The sequence below is a fragment of the Trichosurus vulpecula genome, chromosome 5, assembly GCF_011100635.1.
Source record: "Trichosurus vulpecula isolate mTriVul1 chromosome 5, mTriVul1.pri, whole genome shotgun sequence".
NCBI classification, from domain to species: domain Eukaryota; kingdom Metazoa; phylum Chordata; class Mammalia; order Diprotodontia; family Phalangeridae; genus Trichosurus; species Trichosurus vulpecula.
This window is the reverse complement of record NC_050577.1, coordinates 118486336-118503197: the sequence shown is the minus strand read 5'-3', so window position 1 is coordinate 118503197 and position 16862 is coordinate 118486336. Positions and strand designations below refer to the sequence as shown.

The 16862-nt window shown below is 38.2% G+C and overlaps 1 protein-coding gene across 2 annotated transcripts in view; it reads left to right on the top strand.

The window, feature by feature from the left end:
- The window catches only part of NRF1 (nuclear respiratory factor 1), a 140046-nt gene that overhangs the window by 45701 nt on the left and 77483 nt on the right, over positions 1-16862 (top strand). For both annotated transcript variants that reach the window (XM_036760271.1, XM_036760270.1), the window contains exons 3-4: positions 1745-1859; positions 9028-9154. In XM_036760271.1, coding sequence (XP_036616166.1) covers positions 1745-1859; positions 9028-9154 — 242 coding nt within the window. The remainder of the gene's footprint in view (positions 1-1744; positions 1860-9027; positions 9155-16862) is intronic.

The window sequence follows — 16862 nt, the reverse complement described above, 5'->3', positions numbered from 1 at the left end:
CTCTCATTAGGGTTGAGGTGATGGTTTTCATCTCTTCCAGATTATGTATTTCCCTGCTAGGAGTAAAGCTTTCATCAGCTAGGCCTTGTCATTACTATATTCTTTGTTGGCAACATTCCCAGAAAAAGAGGCTTAGGATCCAGAGAAAGTTGTCCCATTCAGCAAAGGTGTTCCTCAAGCTTCCTCCCAGATGCTCTGACAACAGGAATTTATTTAATAGCTTTTCGTTGTTGTTTAATTTCTTTTTGGTGTCTTAGCTGTGTCTGTTTAACTTGGTGGTAGTATTTTAAAGGCATGGGAAGGGTTAGAAGTGAAAATGAAATACATTGTTTGGGGAGGATCTCTCACTGTCAATGCTTCAATTTGTCTTGTCATAAAACACATGTGATTATTATGGAAATAGTAGTGGGATCCCATGAACCTCCTTGAAGATGTATGCTTTATGAATATAGATTTGCCATATTAGAAGAAAATGCTAAGTGTAAAATCTAGATTTATCAAGCAGATAAGTCACTTTATAGAGGGATTCATTGCAAGGTTCCTTTAGGGAGTTTCATTAGTGCACTTAAAATACTCCATTTATAAAATTTAATTTATAGTCCATGTGTCAAGAGCATAGGAGTCATAGAATTGGAATTTTGCCTTGAAAAAAATTTTGTTTGTCATAAAGGTAGTATATAGAAGTCCTAAGATGTCTACATTTATCAGTGTGTTGTTACATGTAATTAGTAAATATATTGAAAAGTTTTATTGACTTAGACCAGAGATGTGGAACCTGTGGCCTCGAGGCCACATGTGGCCCTCAAGTGCAGCCCTTTGACTGCATTCAAACTTCACAGAACAAGTTCCTTTAATAAAAGGATTTGTTCTATAAAACTTGGGCTCAGTAAAAAGGCCAAACTCAAGGACCTAGAAGGCCACATGTGGCCTCAAGGCCGCAGGTTCCCCACCCCTGACAGATAGACCGTAGGTAAATTAGGGAGATTGAAATTTTCTAGTAGATGATGGGTACAGGACACTGAGCCTTGGATTTGGTGTCAGAAGCTGTAGGTTAAAGTTTTGGCTCCTCCACTTAACAAGCTATGTGACGCTGGGCAAAATAATTTAGCCTTTTGGAAACCCAGTTTTCTTATTTACAAAAGAAGATAGTAGTATTTGCAAAACCCACTTCTCAGGGTGGTTGTGAGGAAAATGTTTTGTAAGCTGTAAAAACTATGTCAATATGGGCTATTAAAGCCAAGAATATGTTTGCAAACAACTTTGGGGTTCATCACTGTAGTTTATTAATTTTCCTGTAATGATTTGCCAGAAAATATGGGTATAATTATTTTCTTGGAGAAAGGATCATTGAAACCATAGAGGCTTTCAGAGTTTAAAATATAGCTGATTTGGAATAGAAAATTATTAATACTTAAAAGCTTGAATAGACTGCCATAGAATCACAGAATGACAGTGCTGAAAGGGAACTGTATCAGAGTTTAGCCTCCTCATTTTATTGAGAAGGAAGCTGAGGCCTGGATAGGTTATGTAGTTACAGAGCTGTGCCCATAACTCAGGTCTTACCTGCCTCCAGTCCAGGAGCCTGCTGTGTCCCACTGAATCTTTTTTTATCTTTTGGATACAGTGAGGTACACTGAACATTATACATATACTTATTGAAACAAACAACAATTTCCATTTTGAGCTGGTCTTAGTTTGTGTCTTAATTCCATTCTTAGTTTCAGCCCATGTATTTTGGTTACAGGTCCTGTGGGAATGGCGGCAGCTGCTGCTGTGGCAACAGGAAAGAAACGAAAACGACCCCATGTCTTTGAATCTAATCCTTCCATCCGGAAGAGGCAGCAGACTCGATTGCTAAGGTGAGGCTCTCCTATTTGAGTGGAGTGGGTTAATAATAGACTTAGAAAGGTTATCAAGTTTAGCAGAGAATCTAAATTTCTTGAAAGAGGGCTTGTTTTCTTCTTTGCATTTGAATAAGTACCTGGCATATAGTACGCACTTAATAAATGTTTGTTGATAATTGACTGATTGAACACCTTAAAGAACAGAAAACAAAATTCTCCATAAGCTTAAAATAGTACATAACTGGTGAGCCAGAAGTATGATCAGCTTCATTCAGTAGGAAAGCATTTAGATTGGTTTACTTAGAGGAAAAAAATCCAACTTCAAAGATAAAAGAAATGATTGGGAAGCAGAATGGCTCAAAGACCAAAAATATAGAGTTGTTATTAGCCAGGCCAGCATAGTGAGCTTGGCTTTGGCTTGGGCAAAATTCTAGGATGTGTTATTTGAACAATAAGTTATTGACCGTCTAGAATAGGATGCAGTGATCATAAAGAACAGCATAGTTTTGAAAAGGCGAAAATAACCTAATTTTCTTTTTTACTTAGTGAATCAGGAATATTAGGCTGGTAAGTTGGAGAAATATTATTACAACAATAGTGAGGATAATTGGTGTTTATATGGCCCTTTAAGGTTTGCAAAACATTTTGCATACATGATTTAATTTGAGCCTTATAATTGCTCTTTAGGTCAGGTTGACAGGCATTTATTAAACACTTACTATGGCCACGCACTGAGCTAAGTGCCAGGGATGCAAAGAAATGCAAAAACACAGTTCCTGGTCTAATGGATCTCACATTTTAATGAGGGAGACAACATGTGGACAACTAGGTAGATAGGATATAGGGTAATGGAAGGGACCGTGAGAAGGGAAGGAATTGGTAGGTGGGAGGAGATGGGATTTGAACTGAGTTTTGAAGGAAATCAGGGAAAGTTAAGAGGTGGAGGTGCAGGGGGTAGAACATTCCAAAATGGAGGACAAGAAATGCAAAGATATGGAGACGGGAAATGGAGTGTTGTGTTTGAAGCATTGTAAGTAGACAGGCTTGTGCTGGAGCACAGGGTACGTGGATGAGAATAAAGTATGAAAAGACTGGAAAAGTGGAAAAGGTGAGCCTGATTATGAAGAGCTTTAATGACAAACAAGGGGCATCATCGTACCCATCGTACAAATGAAGGAACTGAGGCCAGGAGAGGTTAAGTAACTTATCTGAGATTATGCAGCCCGTAAGTGTCAGAAGCAAGAATTGAACCCAAGTTTTTCTGACTACAAAGCCAGTCTTCTATTCACCAAGCCACACTCCTAGTAGTTAGTTTACCCAGACTTCAGCAAAGCATTTGAGAATCTCTACTGCTACCTGTGAGTACAAGGGAGAAAGATGTAGACTAAAAAGTGATGATGTTGGTTAGCTTCAGAAAATGACTGAATGGCCAGACCCAAAGAGTAATCATAGTGATTCAGTGTCAACTTGAAGAAAATTGAGTGCATCAGGGATCTATGTTTGGTCCTATGCTTGTATCCAATTTATCTGCTTTTTGGATTTAAGCATATATAGCCTACTTATCATTTGCAAAGTATATAACACTTGGAGGGATGGCTGATGCACAGGATAAAAGAGTCAGGATTCAAAAAGATCTTAATAGGACAGAACATTGGGCTGACTAATGAGATAAAATGTAATAAAGAGAAATGTAAAGTCTTACATTGAGTCAAAAATTCATTTGCATGAGTACAAAATGGGGGAGGCCTGGCTAGGGAGTAATTCATTTGAAAAAGAACCAGAGGTCTTTAAGGAAAGAAAACTCAGTGCTACAATGGCCACAAAAGCAGAAGATAGGGATGGTATCCAGCCCTAGGGAGGGGATGGTCCTGCTGGTCTCTGCTTGGGTCAGACTATGTCTAGACTACTCTGTTAATATAGGGCCACATTTTAGGAATGACATTGGTCAATAAGCTGGAAAACTTCTAGAGGAGAGTGACTGGGAAGCCAGTGGGTCAAGATCATATATTAGAGGATTGGTTGAAGAAGCTAGAAGTGTTTAGCCTAGAGAAAAGATTTGGAGGAAGGAAGGGGAATCCTAGCTGTCTTAAAGAATTTGTAGAATAGAGATTACACTTACCCTGCTTAGTCCCAGAGGGCAGAACTAGGAACAATGGATAAAAGTTGAGAAGAGGCAGATTTGACTCTATGTAAGAAAAATATCAGTCTCTCTGTGATTTTTATAAAAATGTCATTTAACATAAGTAGCCTAACAGTTATCTCTACCCTGAGGTGTAATGGCATATCTCAGGAGTGGGTTCCTCATCTCTGGAGGCCTTCAAGCAAAGTCTGGATAACTACTTAATCATTGTGTTATATTGTAGAGGAAACAGATATCATGTATTCAGGGATGGATTAAACTAGGTGACCTCCATGGCCCCTTCCCACTCTTAAGACTGGTGTATTTTGTGGGAGTGCTAATATGTTAAGGCAAGTATAATAGTTTGAAGGTTCTCTAACCAACTGGAAATTAAAATACCTGAAGAAGTTCCAGAAGAAAGTAACCAAACTGATTTCAGGGTCTAGAAAACAGGACTGAAAAGGAAATGCCAAAGAGATTTGAGTTATTTGTTTTGGAGAAGGCTGTGAAGATTAAATTATCTGAAAGGGTATTTTATATTCAATTTTTGTGAAGTATCAAGAGACAGTCATTTATCACAGGTGAAAACTGAATGAAAGGAAATAGGCTTTCGTTACAGTAGGATATATTTGTATTTGACCTTGGCTTAAAAACTTTTTATGCTTAGATTATTAAAGGAGGCTTATGGGGTTTCCTTCCTTTGGAAGTATTGATACTCAAATAGGCACAGACAGGACTGAACTAGATAGATGACCTTGAGGTCCAACTTGGAGATTGTGAGTCTGTGATTATGAATAGTTTAGAAATGACAATAAACAGTAGAGATATCTAAATAGCGGGCAGTGCTTCCAGCCTTATTCACTGGAGTCATTGGTGTTAGATCTTCTAACTGAAGATATAACTGAATACTCAATTTGTAAATATCCTGTGCATGATGGTTCTTTTTTTTGTTCAGTAGTTTTTCCGTCATATCTGACTCTTCGTGCTCCTATTTAGGGTTTACTTGGTAAAGATACTAGAGTCGTTTCTCATTTCCTTCTCCAGTTCTTTTTATTGATGAGGAAACTGAGGCAGACAGGGTGAAGAGAGTTGCCTAGGGGCACACAGCTAGTAAGTGTCTGGGGCCAGATTGGAACTCAGGAAGATGAGTTTTTCTGACTTCAGGTGTGGCATCTCTCCACTTTGCTACCTATAGGGTGACAATCCACTGTGCAGAAGGGAAGTATTATATGATATGATATACTTGCACCATGTACTCTATGATTTGAAATTCCTTTTCACAAGTAATTTGTGATGAATATAAGGAAGTTAAAAGAGTAATAACATCATGCAAGAACTACCACTGCATAATCAAAAACTGGTTTGCACAAATTTCTCTCCAGTTAGTTTTGTTCCAGACTAGATGTAAATCTGTCACTAGTTTCATTGGAAGACGTTGCTAGGCAGAGGCAAAAGGCTGGTTAGTGGGAGATAGCAACAGTCACAAGTCAGCAAATTGTAGTGGCAAATTTGAGTTGTGTCCTAGCTGGGCAGGATTGAGGCCACAGCTAATCACAAATCCACTTAGAGAACAATACTAGGGAGGAAGCCATTAAGCTGCATGTCGTGCGAAGAGCACCGAGCCCTAGATTCTCAGTAAAATGTCATTTGCTCAAAATGAAAAATACAAATAATCTCCACAGGATTTGAATTAAATGTTATAGTGAGGGCCTTTTGGGGCATGGAGTTCAAAGCACTTAATAATATTGTGTTTATTTTAGAAATTTAAGTAACATCCGTTGGTGACATTCCTGAGTAAATATTTACCTGTGAAATCTCATCCAGGGCCTTTCTGCCTGGAAAGGAAGCTTCTGGAAATTCGTAAGACAATTCCTGACAAATGAAGGATCCTTACAGGTTAACTAAAGCAACAAACGTGATAATGTGACCCAAATTAATTTATGTATTTAATGCTATTCTAATCAAATATCAAGGGGTTACTTCATAGTACTGGATAAAATAACAAGATTTAAGTGGAGGAACAGAAGGAAATAGTATAAGAATGAAGGGAGAATAGCATTTTCATACCTCAGATTGTGCTATAAAGCAATAATACTCAAACCTAGTTGGCACTGGAGGAAAAAAAAGTAAATCAGTAGGACAGACTAGCTAAGGAAGAATCGAAAGCAATTGAACTCCATAACTCAGTGTTCTGTAAAGCTGTGCATGTATATCCCCTAGGGAAAGCATCCCTATTTAATAGCTAATGGGAAAAATCAGAAAGCCTTTTGATTTAAATTCGGTTTAGACCAACATATTAAACTGCAAATCGAAATGGATACTTGACCAGATCAGATACCGGCAATTGGGAAAATAATCTTTCATTAAATATCTCTGATAAGGGTCTTAGTTCCAAGATAGATAGTCATCTAACACATATAAAACCAAGAACCATTCTCCAATGGATAAGTGATCGAAGGATATGAACAAATTGTTCTTTAAAAAGAAATTGCAAACTAGTAATAACCTAAAATTTGCTCCAAACTACTTAATAATAAAAGAAATGCAAATATTAGATTTCACCTCACACTCAGCAAATTGACCAATCAATCAAATAACTAGTATTTATTAAATATCTTTATTATGTGTCAGGAGCTGTGCAAGGCACTAGGGATACAAAGACAGGAAAGGAACTAGTCCTCACTTTCTTTTTCTTTTGAGGGGGCAGGGCAATTGGGGTTAAGTGACTTGCCCAAGGTCACATAGCTAGTGTGTCAAGTGTCTGAGGCCGGATTTGAATTCAGGTCTTCCCGACTACAGGGCCGGTGCTCTACTCACTGCGCCACCTAGCTGCCCCTAGTCCTCACTTTCAAGGAAGTTCCTTTCCATTGGGGGACAACATGTACACTTATCAGTATTCACAGAATACATGTATGTAGAGCATATACAAGGTAGTTAAATAAAATTTGTTTAGCAAGGAAGTGCATGAGCAGTTGGCATAAGGAATGGCATTATAAAAGGTGGTGTTTGAGCTGCATCTTGAAAAGCATTAGGCCTTCTTTGAGGTAGTGGTGAGAGGGGAATGCATTCTAGGCATGGGAATGGCTAATATAAAGGTGTGAAGGTGGGAGATGGAGTACTCTTTGAGAGGAACAGAGCCAAGTAACATTTGGCTGACCTGTAGAGTTTTGGAAAGAAAGTAATGTATGATGAAGCTGGAAGGATAGGGTGGCCCAGGTTGTGAAAGGCAGCAAAGGAGCTTATATTTGATCCTAAAGGCCTTTGAAATTTATTGAGTGAGGAGCAACATAGTCAGATCTGTGTTAAGGAAAATCACTTTGACATCTGTGTGGAGGTTGAAACAGGAAGAAACTTGCAGGAAGGAGACCAAAGAAGAGGTCATCACAGTAGTCCAGATGAGAGGCTGTGTGAGGGGAGAAAAAGGGTCAGATGGGAGAGATGTTGTGGAGGTAGAAACAGCCAGATTTGGCAACAGACTGGATGTGGGGGCAAGGTAGGATGAGGTTTTGAGGATAAGGCCAAGATTGCAAATCTGTAAGATTGAGCTAATAGCAGTGCCATGGAGAGAATGTGCTTTCTAAATTTCTTCCAGCAGTAGCATTTGTGCCCCCAAGAATCAGCAGAAGTGGGGGGTTGTCCTCTAGGTTGGTGAATCTTGGGAGTCTGTCCATCATACCCTGTGCCCCTGCAGCCTTCTCTTCTGTTGTTATCAGGATGATAAATGGCTGCTCCAGGACTTCTTGGCAGCCATATCTTGTCTCTCCTTCCACAGACCTTGACTGTAGAATTTCTCCTGGGATGATACAAAAATCTGCCCCATCATTCCTAGAAGGACCACCACCTGTTTCCTCTCCATAGGGTTTCATATCTGCTGCTTAGGTAGCATTCATTAGTCCTTCTCCTTTTCCTCCTGTGCCATATTCTTCCACCCTCCCATCTTCTGACAAAAGTCAGAATTCTCTTCTGCTTCTTTAGATCCACTTTCTTCTTCATTTTCACATTGGAGCCCTTATTAGAGGCAGCATGTTTTGCTGGATTGAAGTGAAGATGACCTGGTCTATTCCACTAAATAGCTCTGTGGTCCTGAATGAGCCCCATAAAGTCTCTGGGCTGTAGGTTAGGGCTTCTGAGGTCCCTTCCAGTTCTCAATCTATGCCCCTATGATCTCTCCCCTTGCCTCCCCATTAAAAGAGCACTTCATTCTCCCTGGTAACCTGAAGAATAAAGAGGCTTTGACCTAGGGTCCATGAGCAAGGTTTAAAATTTTTTTTTGGATAACTGTCTCAGTATAGTTGCTTTCCTTTATAATACTGTATATTTTATGCATTTAAAGGCATTATTCTTACAAGGGGTCCACTGGCTTCCCCAGGCTTCCAAAGAGGTCTCTTAAGAACATCAGTCTGCACCTCAAACAAAATCAGTCATTTGGTCCTGGCAGAAATATAAGCATTGCATACTCTGTGGGCCACAGCACAGTTTTCCTTGCTCTTTGTACCCACTGAAGTGAGAGCTTCAGTTCTCTGCTGTTCTTGATTGTCTCTCCTCTGGAGAACTGCAATGACAAACCCCTTTTGGGGAATCTTCTCACTTTTCTGTTGCTCTTCTCATTTTGGCAGCGCCTCAGCAAGAATATCCATTTTCATTTCCCTTCGCTTACTAACCATTTAACTTTAGCTAACTTACCAATCATGAAACTTTTTAAAAAATAACCTCCTTTTCCCATTTTTTGACTTTCTCTGCTTCAGGTTTTCCTGCTCCTTGAATCCTTCTCCTGTCCCTCCTTTCCTTTTTCTTGTTCTTCCTTTTCCATTTCTTTTTTTCTCCTGTTCCTTCTCAGGTCCTTCTCTTTTCATCTTTGAACTTTTCTTTAATTCATCCCAAATCTCCCTTCCCCAGACCTTATACGTTTTCAATAACATAGTTAATGTTAAAAGAAATTATGCCTAATCTGAGTGAACTCAGAGCAAAATGAGTGTTATTCGAGAGTGTGAGTTTATTGTTAATTCTTTCTTTTTGACATTAACTGCCATCTGCTTTGTCTTCTTTTCTCCATGTCTGATTCAGGAAACTTCGAGCTACTCTAGATGAATATACGACGCGAGTGGGACAGCAAGCTATTGTCCTGTGTATCTCTCCCTCAAAACCCAACCCTGTTTTTAAAGTGTTTGGTGCAGCACCTTTGGAGAATGTGGTAAGGATTTGAATGAGTCATGTATGTATCTTCTTTCCTTTTAACAGGACTTCATTTCAACAAATTACTCAGTGTTTGCTTGGTTAAGCACTGAGAAGGATATGGAGTTGATGAAGGACAGTCCTTCCTCTCGTTGAGGAGTCTGTACTCTAGTGTGGGGAATAAGTGCTCTACACAGAGGCAGCCAGGTGGTGTAGTGGGTACAGTGTTAGATCTTGGCTAAGGATAATGGACTAAGTTCAAATCCTGACTCAGAAACATCAGAGCTTTGGGACCCTGGGCAAGTCATTAAATCATTCAGCCTCTGCTTCCTCTTGAAAAAGTGGGAAGAACTGAGAGATAACAATAATACCTCACAATTAGGTAGTGCTTTAAAGTTTACAAAATGCTTTCTTCATAACCAAAAGTCTATGAGGAAGTCAGTGTAGGTGTTGTTTTTTGTTATGCAGTTGAAGAAACTGGAACCCAGAGGGGATAACTGACTCACCCAGAGTCCCACAGTTACATATAGGGTTGGAATATATGATCTAGAAGGTCCTTTGTATGTTAGAGCTCTAACTACTTTGTTTTTTTTAAAATTAAATTATTTCAATTAACAATCGTCTGTTTTTCTCTCCCCACCCTACTCCTCCACTGGAAAAAGAGAGAAAAAACCCCTTGTAATAACATACATTGTCAAGCAAAACAGATTCCCAAATTTACCATGTTCATATACAAAAATGTTTGTCTCATTCTCCATCTTAAATCTTATTACCTCCCGCAGGAAGTAGGTAGCATGTTTCATCACAAGTCTTCTGGAATCATGCTTGGTCGTTGTATTTATCAGAGTTCTTAAGTCTTTCAAACTTGTTTTCTTTACAATGTCATTACTGTACAAATTTTTCTTTTAAGTAAAGATTAATTTGTAGCCATGTGGCAAAATGGATAAAGGGACAGTCTGGGAGTCAGGAAGACATACTGAATTTCCTTAAGTGCCCCCAGGCAACTCTTATACTGTAAGCTGCAAAACAGTTGTCCATCTGCATTGGTAAAGGGAATTTCCTTACTGTGAGTTCCGTACAGTAATAAAATCATAATTCTGGACCATTTTCTCCCATCCCCCAAAAGATTCATTCATTTTAGAAATAAAAATATAGACACTCTCATATTGTTAAAATAACTACAGAATATTCATATAGTTCTTTGTGTATCTTGGAATCTGTTTACCAAGATATACACAGGAACTACATGAATATAGTTGCAAACTAAGCTTTACAGTAATAAAGACAGACACAGATAACTGGAGAAATAGTAATTGCTTGTTCTAAACTGTCAGTACTACCTAATTAATTTACTTATTCGATGCCATACCAAACTACCAAAGGATTACTTTATAGAGCTAGAAAAAATAATGATGATATTTATCATGGAAACAAAAGGTAAAAAATCTCGAAGGAAATAATGAAAAAAAAAGTAGAAGTAAGGGGCTTAACAGTGCCAGATCTCAAACTACATGATACAATAATCATCAAAACAATTTGGTTGTGTTTAAAAAAAAATAGACTGATTGGTGGAACAGATTAGGTATACAACATAGAGAAGTAAATAATTGTTCCTGTCAATCCTAAACCGCAGCTACTGTGGGATAAGGACTCATTACTCCACAAAAACTTCTGGGAAATCCAGAAAACAATCAGAAATTATTTAGACCAACAGTTTACCTTATCCACTAAGATTAGCTCCAAATGGATACATGCCTTACCATATCATAAAGAAATTAAGGGAGTGTGGAAGAAGTTACCTTTCAGTTTTGTGGATAGGGGAAGAGTTCATGACCAAACAATAGAGGAGAGAACCAAAGGAAATAAAAATAGACAATTTTGCTTACATAAAATTAAGAGACCTTAGCATAAACTAGACCAATGCAGTTAGAAGTAGAAAGGAAATAACTTAGAAGGCAGAAATCGGTACAGGAATTTTCCCTGCGAAAGGTCTGATTTCTAAGCTATGTTAAGAACTGATTCAGATTTATGAGAATAAGCCAGTCCCCAGTGGACAAATGGTCAAAAGCTATGAAGAGACAATTTTCAAGGGAAGAAGACAAAAAAAGAAAAATGACAAATGCTGGAGGGGCTTCAGGAAAACAGATGCACTAATATACTTTTTATGGAGCTGTGAATTGGTTATAGTCAATCTGGGAGAAAATTAGAACTATGCCACAAAATTTACTAAATTGTGTATATACACTCTTTGACTCAGTGATACTACTACTAGACCTTAATACCCCAACGAGAACAAAGAAAGAGGGGAAAAAATCTATATGGACAGAAAGCATTTATAACAGTTCTTTTTGCAGCAACAAAAAAGGAAGCTAAAGAATATGCCCGTCACTTGGGGAATGACAGAACAAATTATGGTATATGAATGTATTGGAACACTTTTGGGCTATAAGAAATTATGAAGCAGGATTATGATTTCAGAGAAATCTGGGAAGACATATAAGATCCCTTGAAAAATGAAGTAAGCAGAACCAGAAGACCAATTTATTCTATAATAACATTATAAAGACAAACAACTTTGAAAGATTTAAGAACTCTGATCCCTATGATGACCAACTGTGATTCTGTAGCAAGAGCTGGCAAACTTACAGCCTGTGTGCCAGATCCAGCTTCTTCCCTGTTTTTGTACAGCCTTCTAGCTGAGAATATTTTTTACATTTTTACTTAGCTTATGGACTATACCGAGAGAGGTGGTGGGTTGAATATTATACATGGGCTGTAGTTTACCAACTCCTGTTCTGGGAGATCGGCAATGAAGTGTGTTACCCAGATATGTGATGGATTCAATAAGCAGAATCAGACACATTTTTGGACGTGGCCAATGTGAGAGTTTGCTTTGCCTAACTTCACCTATTTGTTACAAGGATTTGAGTTTTTTCCTCTTTTTCTTTTTTTTTTTAATTGGTGAAGGGGATGTAGAGAGAGGAAGAGAAAATAAATGCCAGGTAGTTGAAAAAAATAATTAGAAAATGAAGATCAAGCAAGTGAAAATAATTAAAATGAGTTAAATTTTTTTTAACTTTTTTATTTGATTTTTTTTAATAAATTTCTTTATTTTTAGTTTACCACAAACGGTTCTACATATTTTTGAGTTCCAGTTTTTCTCTCCTCCCTCCCCCCTCCCTCCCCAAGACGGCATGAAGTCTCATATAACTGTCATGTATAACTTCGCATTGAATTAATTTATGCACTAGTCAAGTCGTGGAGAAGAATTTTGACCAATGGAATGAATCATGAGAAAGAAGAAACAGAACCAAAAAAAAAAAAAACCCCAAAAACAAAAACAAAAGAGAAGGAGAAAAGGCGAGCATGTAGTGTGCCTCAGTCTGTATTCAAACTTCGCAGTTCTTTGTCTGGATGAAGATAGCATTCTCCATCGTGAGTCCCCTGGAGTTGTCCTTGCCCCTTAGGTTGCTGAGAAAAGCGCAGTATGTCAGGGTTGGTCCTCACGGAATCCATATATCTGTGTCTGTGCACAACATTCTCCTGGCTCTGCTCCGCTCACTCAGCATTATGTCGTGTAGGTTTTTCCAGGTTGTTATGAAGTCTGCATCATCCCCATTTCTTATGGCACAATAGTATTCCATCACCTTCATATACCACAGCTTGTTCAGCCATTCCCCAATTGATGGGCATCCCTTTGATTTCCAATTCTTGGCTACCACAAAGAGAGCTGCTATAAATATTCTTGTACATATGGGTCCTTTTCCCGCTTGCGTGATTTCTTTGGGATACAACCCTAGAAGTGGTATTGCTGGGTCAAAGGGTATGAACATTTCTATAGCCCTTTGGGCATAGTTCCAAACCGCCCTCCAAAATGGCTGGATCAGCTCACAACTCCACCAGCAATGCAACAATGTTCCAATTTCCCCACATCCTTTCCAGCATTTATCATTCTCCTGATTTGTTATTTTAGCCAATCTGACAGGAGAGATGTGGTATCTAAGAGTTGTTTTGATTTGCATTTCTCTAATCAGCAGCGATCCAGAGCATTTTTCCATATGCCTGTAGATAGCTTTAATTTCTTCCTCTGAAAACTACCTGTTCATATCCTTTGACCATTTCTCAATTGGGGAATGGCTTGTATTCCTATATATTTAGGCTCAGCTCCCTGTATATTTTAGAGATGAGGCCTTTATCAGAGATACTAGTTGCAAAGATTTTCTCCCAATTTTCTGCTTCCCTCCTAATTCTTGTTGCATTGGCTTTTTTTTGTACAAAAACATTTCAATTTGACATAATCAAAATTATCCATTTTGCATTTTGTAATGCTCTCTATCTCTCGTTGGGTCATGAATTCTTTACTTTTCCACAAATCTGATAAGTAAACTATTCCTTGCTTTCCCAAATTACTTAGAGTATCAACTTTTACTCCTAAATCATGAACCCATTTTGACTTTATTTTGGTATATGGTGTAAGATACTGGTCTATGCCCAGTTTTTGCCCTACCATTTTCCAATTTTCCCAACAGTTTTTGTGAAATAGTGAATTATTAGCCCAGAAACTGGCCTCTTTGGGTTTATCAAAGAGTAGATGGCTAAACTTGTTCATTTCACCTACTTGTGTACCTATCCTATTCCACTGATCCACACCCCTGTTTCTTAACCAGTACCAGGCAGTTTTGATGACTGCTGCTGTGTAGTACAGTTTAATATCTGGTGTGGCTAAGCCACCATCTCTAGCATGTCTTTTCATTAATATCCTAGATACTCTAGACCTCTTGTTTTTCCAAATGAATTTTGTCATTATTTTGTCCAGCTCAGTAAAAAAATTTTTTGGTAGTTCGATTGGTATGGCACTGAATAGATAGATTAATTTAGGTAGAATTGTCATTTTTATTATATTAGCTCGGCCTAACCATGAGCAAGTGATATTTCTCCATTTATTTAGATCTGATTTTATTCACATGAAAAGTGTTTCATAGTTATGTTCATATAGGCCCTGGGTTTGTCTTGGCAAATAGACTCCCAAATATTTTATAGTGCTTTCAGTAACTTTGAATGAAATTTCTCTTTCTATCTCTTGCTGTTGGGCTTTGTCAGTAATGTATAGGAATGCTGAGGATTTATGTGGGTTTATTTTATATCCTGCAACTTTGCTAAAGTTGTTTATTATTTCAAGTAGTTTTTTACTTGATTCTCTAGGATTCTCTAGATAAATCATCATATCATCTGCAAAAAGTGATAATTTAGTTTCTTCTTTTCCTATTCTAATTCCTTCAATTTCTTTTTCTTCTCTTATTGCTACAGCTAATGTTTCTAGTACCAAATTGAATAATAGGGGTGATAATGGACATCCTAGTTTCACCCCTGATCTTATTGGGAATGCATCTAGTTTATCCCCATTACAAATAATGCTTGTTGATGGTTTTAGGTAGATGCTATTTATAATTTTGAGGAAGGTTCCACTTATTCCTATGCTTTCTAGTGTTTTTAATAGGAATGGGTGTTGTACTTTGTCAAAGGCTTTTTCTCCGTCTATTGAGATGATCATATGGTTTCTGCTAGTTTTGTTGTTGATATGGTCAATTATGCTAATAGTTTTCCTAATATTGAACCAGCCTTGCATTCCTGGAATAAATCCTACCTGGTCATAGTGTATTATTCTCGTAATGAGTTGCTGCAATCTTTTTGCTAATATTTTATTTAAAATTTTTGCATCAATATTCATTAGAGAAATTGGTCTATAATTTTCTTTCTCTGTTTTAACTCTACCTGGTTTGGGTATTAGTACCATATTTGTGTCATAAAAAGAATTTGGTAGGACTCCTTCTTCACCTATTTTCCCAAATAGTCTACAAAGTATTGGAATTAGTTGTTCTTTAAATGTTTGATTAAGTGATATTTTCAAAGCATTAATTACACAACCAACTTTGTCTGGCTTATTTGGTGAAAATAGTATTTAATTTACTTTCCGAGAAAAAAAATTTCAGATTGAGAACTGATGACTAAGCATGCTCCCAACTTCTTGATGGAGAGGTGATGGATACAAAATGAAAATCAAGATATACATTTTTTATATGGCCAATAACAGAATTTGTTTGCTTGATTATGTATATTTGTTATCAGGGTTTTCTTATAATATTGGGGGAGTGGAAGAGAAAGAAAATAAATGCTTGTTAATCGAAAAAAAGTTTTTGGAATGTTGCTGATTAACAATATGCCCAATTTGGATCAAATATTTCAGTATTACTTGAGGATGAAAATTGTCACTAGGAGGCTACCACCAGATTTTTCTCACACTGAGTAAAGTAATTTTAAAAGTTTATAGTTGTTTCATACTCAAGCTGTATTGCTGTGAATTTGGTTTTGTGTTGTTGGTGATTTTGTTTATTTTTTAAACCTCCCTCCCTCTCTGTTCTAAAATACTCAGAATTCACTTCTCAGTTTGCACCTGAATAAAGTTTCCTCTAGAAAAGAATCAGGAATGGCTGACATGAAAGGGAAGGGTAGCAAGTATTGTGAGTTCCCTTTCTACTTGAAAGAATATGTTACTGCTGATGCATATTAGAGGTAATTCCTCAGACTCCATTTTATCGAAATAATGCAGACAGAACTGATAATTCCACGATCTTTTGCTTTATAATCTTCCTTCTCTTGAAGGAGTTATTATAGCCTTGTATTATACTGAATTTCGTTGAATTTGTTTAGGGTATGGATTTTAAAATGTAAAAAGAGGAGCTGTTTTGTAGTTGTTCATTTCTTGTGAGCTTATGTTTTTAGCATCTCTGTCACCAAAATAGCTTTTTTATGGTGGGGTTCTTTTTTTGTTTGCTTATTCTTCCAGCCTGCTTCCTGACTTTGGACTTTATGTTGGGGCCAGACTCTGTGCACTTTGGGAGGGCATGTCTGGACTGATCTTGTTCTGCTTTCTGGGGTACTGAGTGTTGTATTATTCCAGGAACTCAGGAACAGTTAAGACTCGTAAGCTTTCAGTGCTCCTAAAGTAGTCTGATCCAGGGCAAAGCCTGATTGTTCATACCCAAACCTGAGTTCCTGACCTGGGTTCCTGTGGACTTCTCTTTGGAGTTCCAGCAGACTTAATCGGTATCAGCCAGCTAGAAGGCTCTGCTGGTGCAGAGTAGACCAAGCTGGCCTACTTATTCCTCTGCAGGCTTCAGACTAGGCGAGAAGCTAATACTGAGACCTTGTTCTACTTCTGAGGTCTAGGCCACACAACTACGAATTGCTTCTGAACTTGCTCCTTGCCCGTCATATAGCCCAGGCCCTGTAATTGCTACCCCTAGGCACAGGTCTCTTCTTCAGTCTGCTCTGGATTGATGACCCAGAACTGGCCAGTGAGTGACACCTGCCAGTTGGTACCTGTTTCAGCACCCGATGTAATTTTAGGCTCTTTTATGCTGGGTCTGGGAGCAGTCAAATCGGGGCTCAGCCACTCACTAGCTGTGTGACCCTGGGCAAGTCATATAACCCTTGTTTGCCTCAGTTCCTCATGTTTAAAAGAGGGATACACTGGAGAAGGAAATGGTAAACCACTCCATTATCTGTGCCAAGAAAACCCCAAATGGGGTCCCAAAGAGTTGGACATGATGGAACAGCAACAACAATCTACTGGGTCTAGTGCCTCTCCCTAGGCTGTGACACTCCATGTGGCATGCTGCTGGCCAGACCCAGTATCTCTAGACCTCTGTGCCTGTCTCCTCATGTCA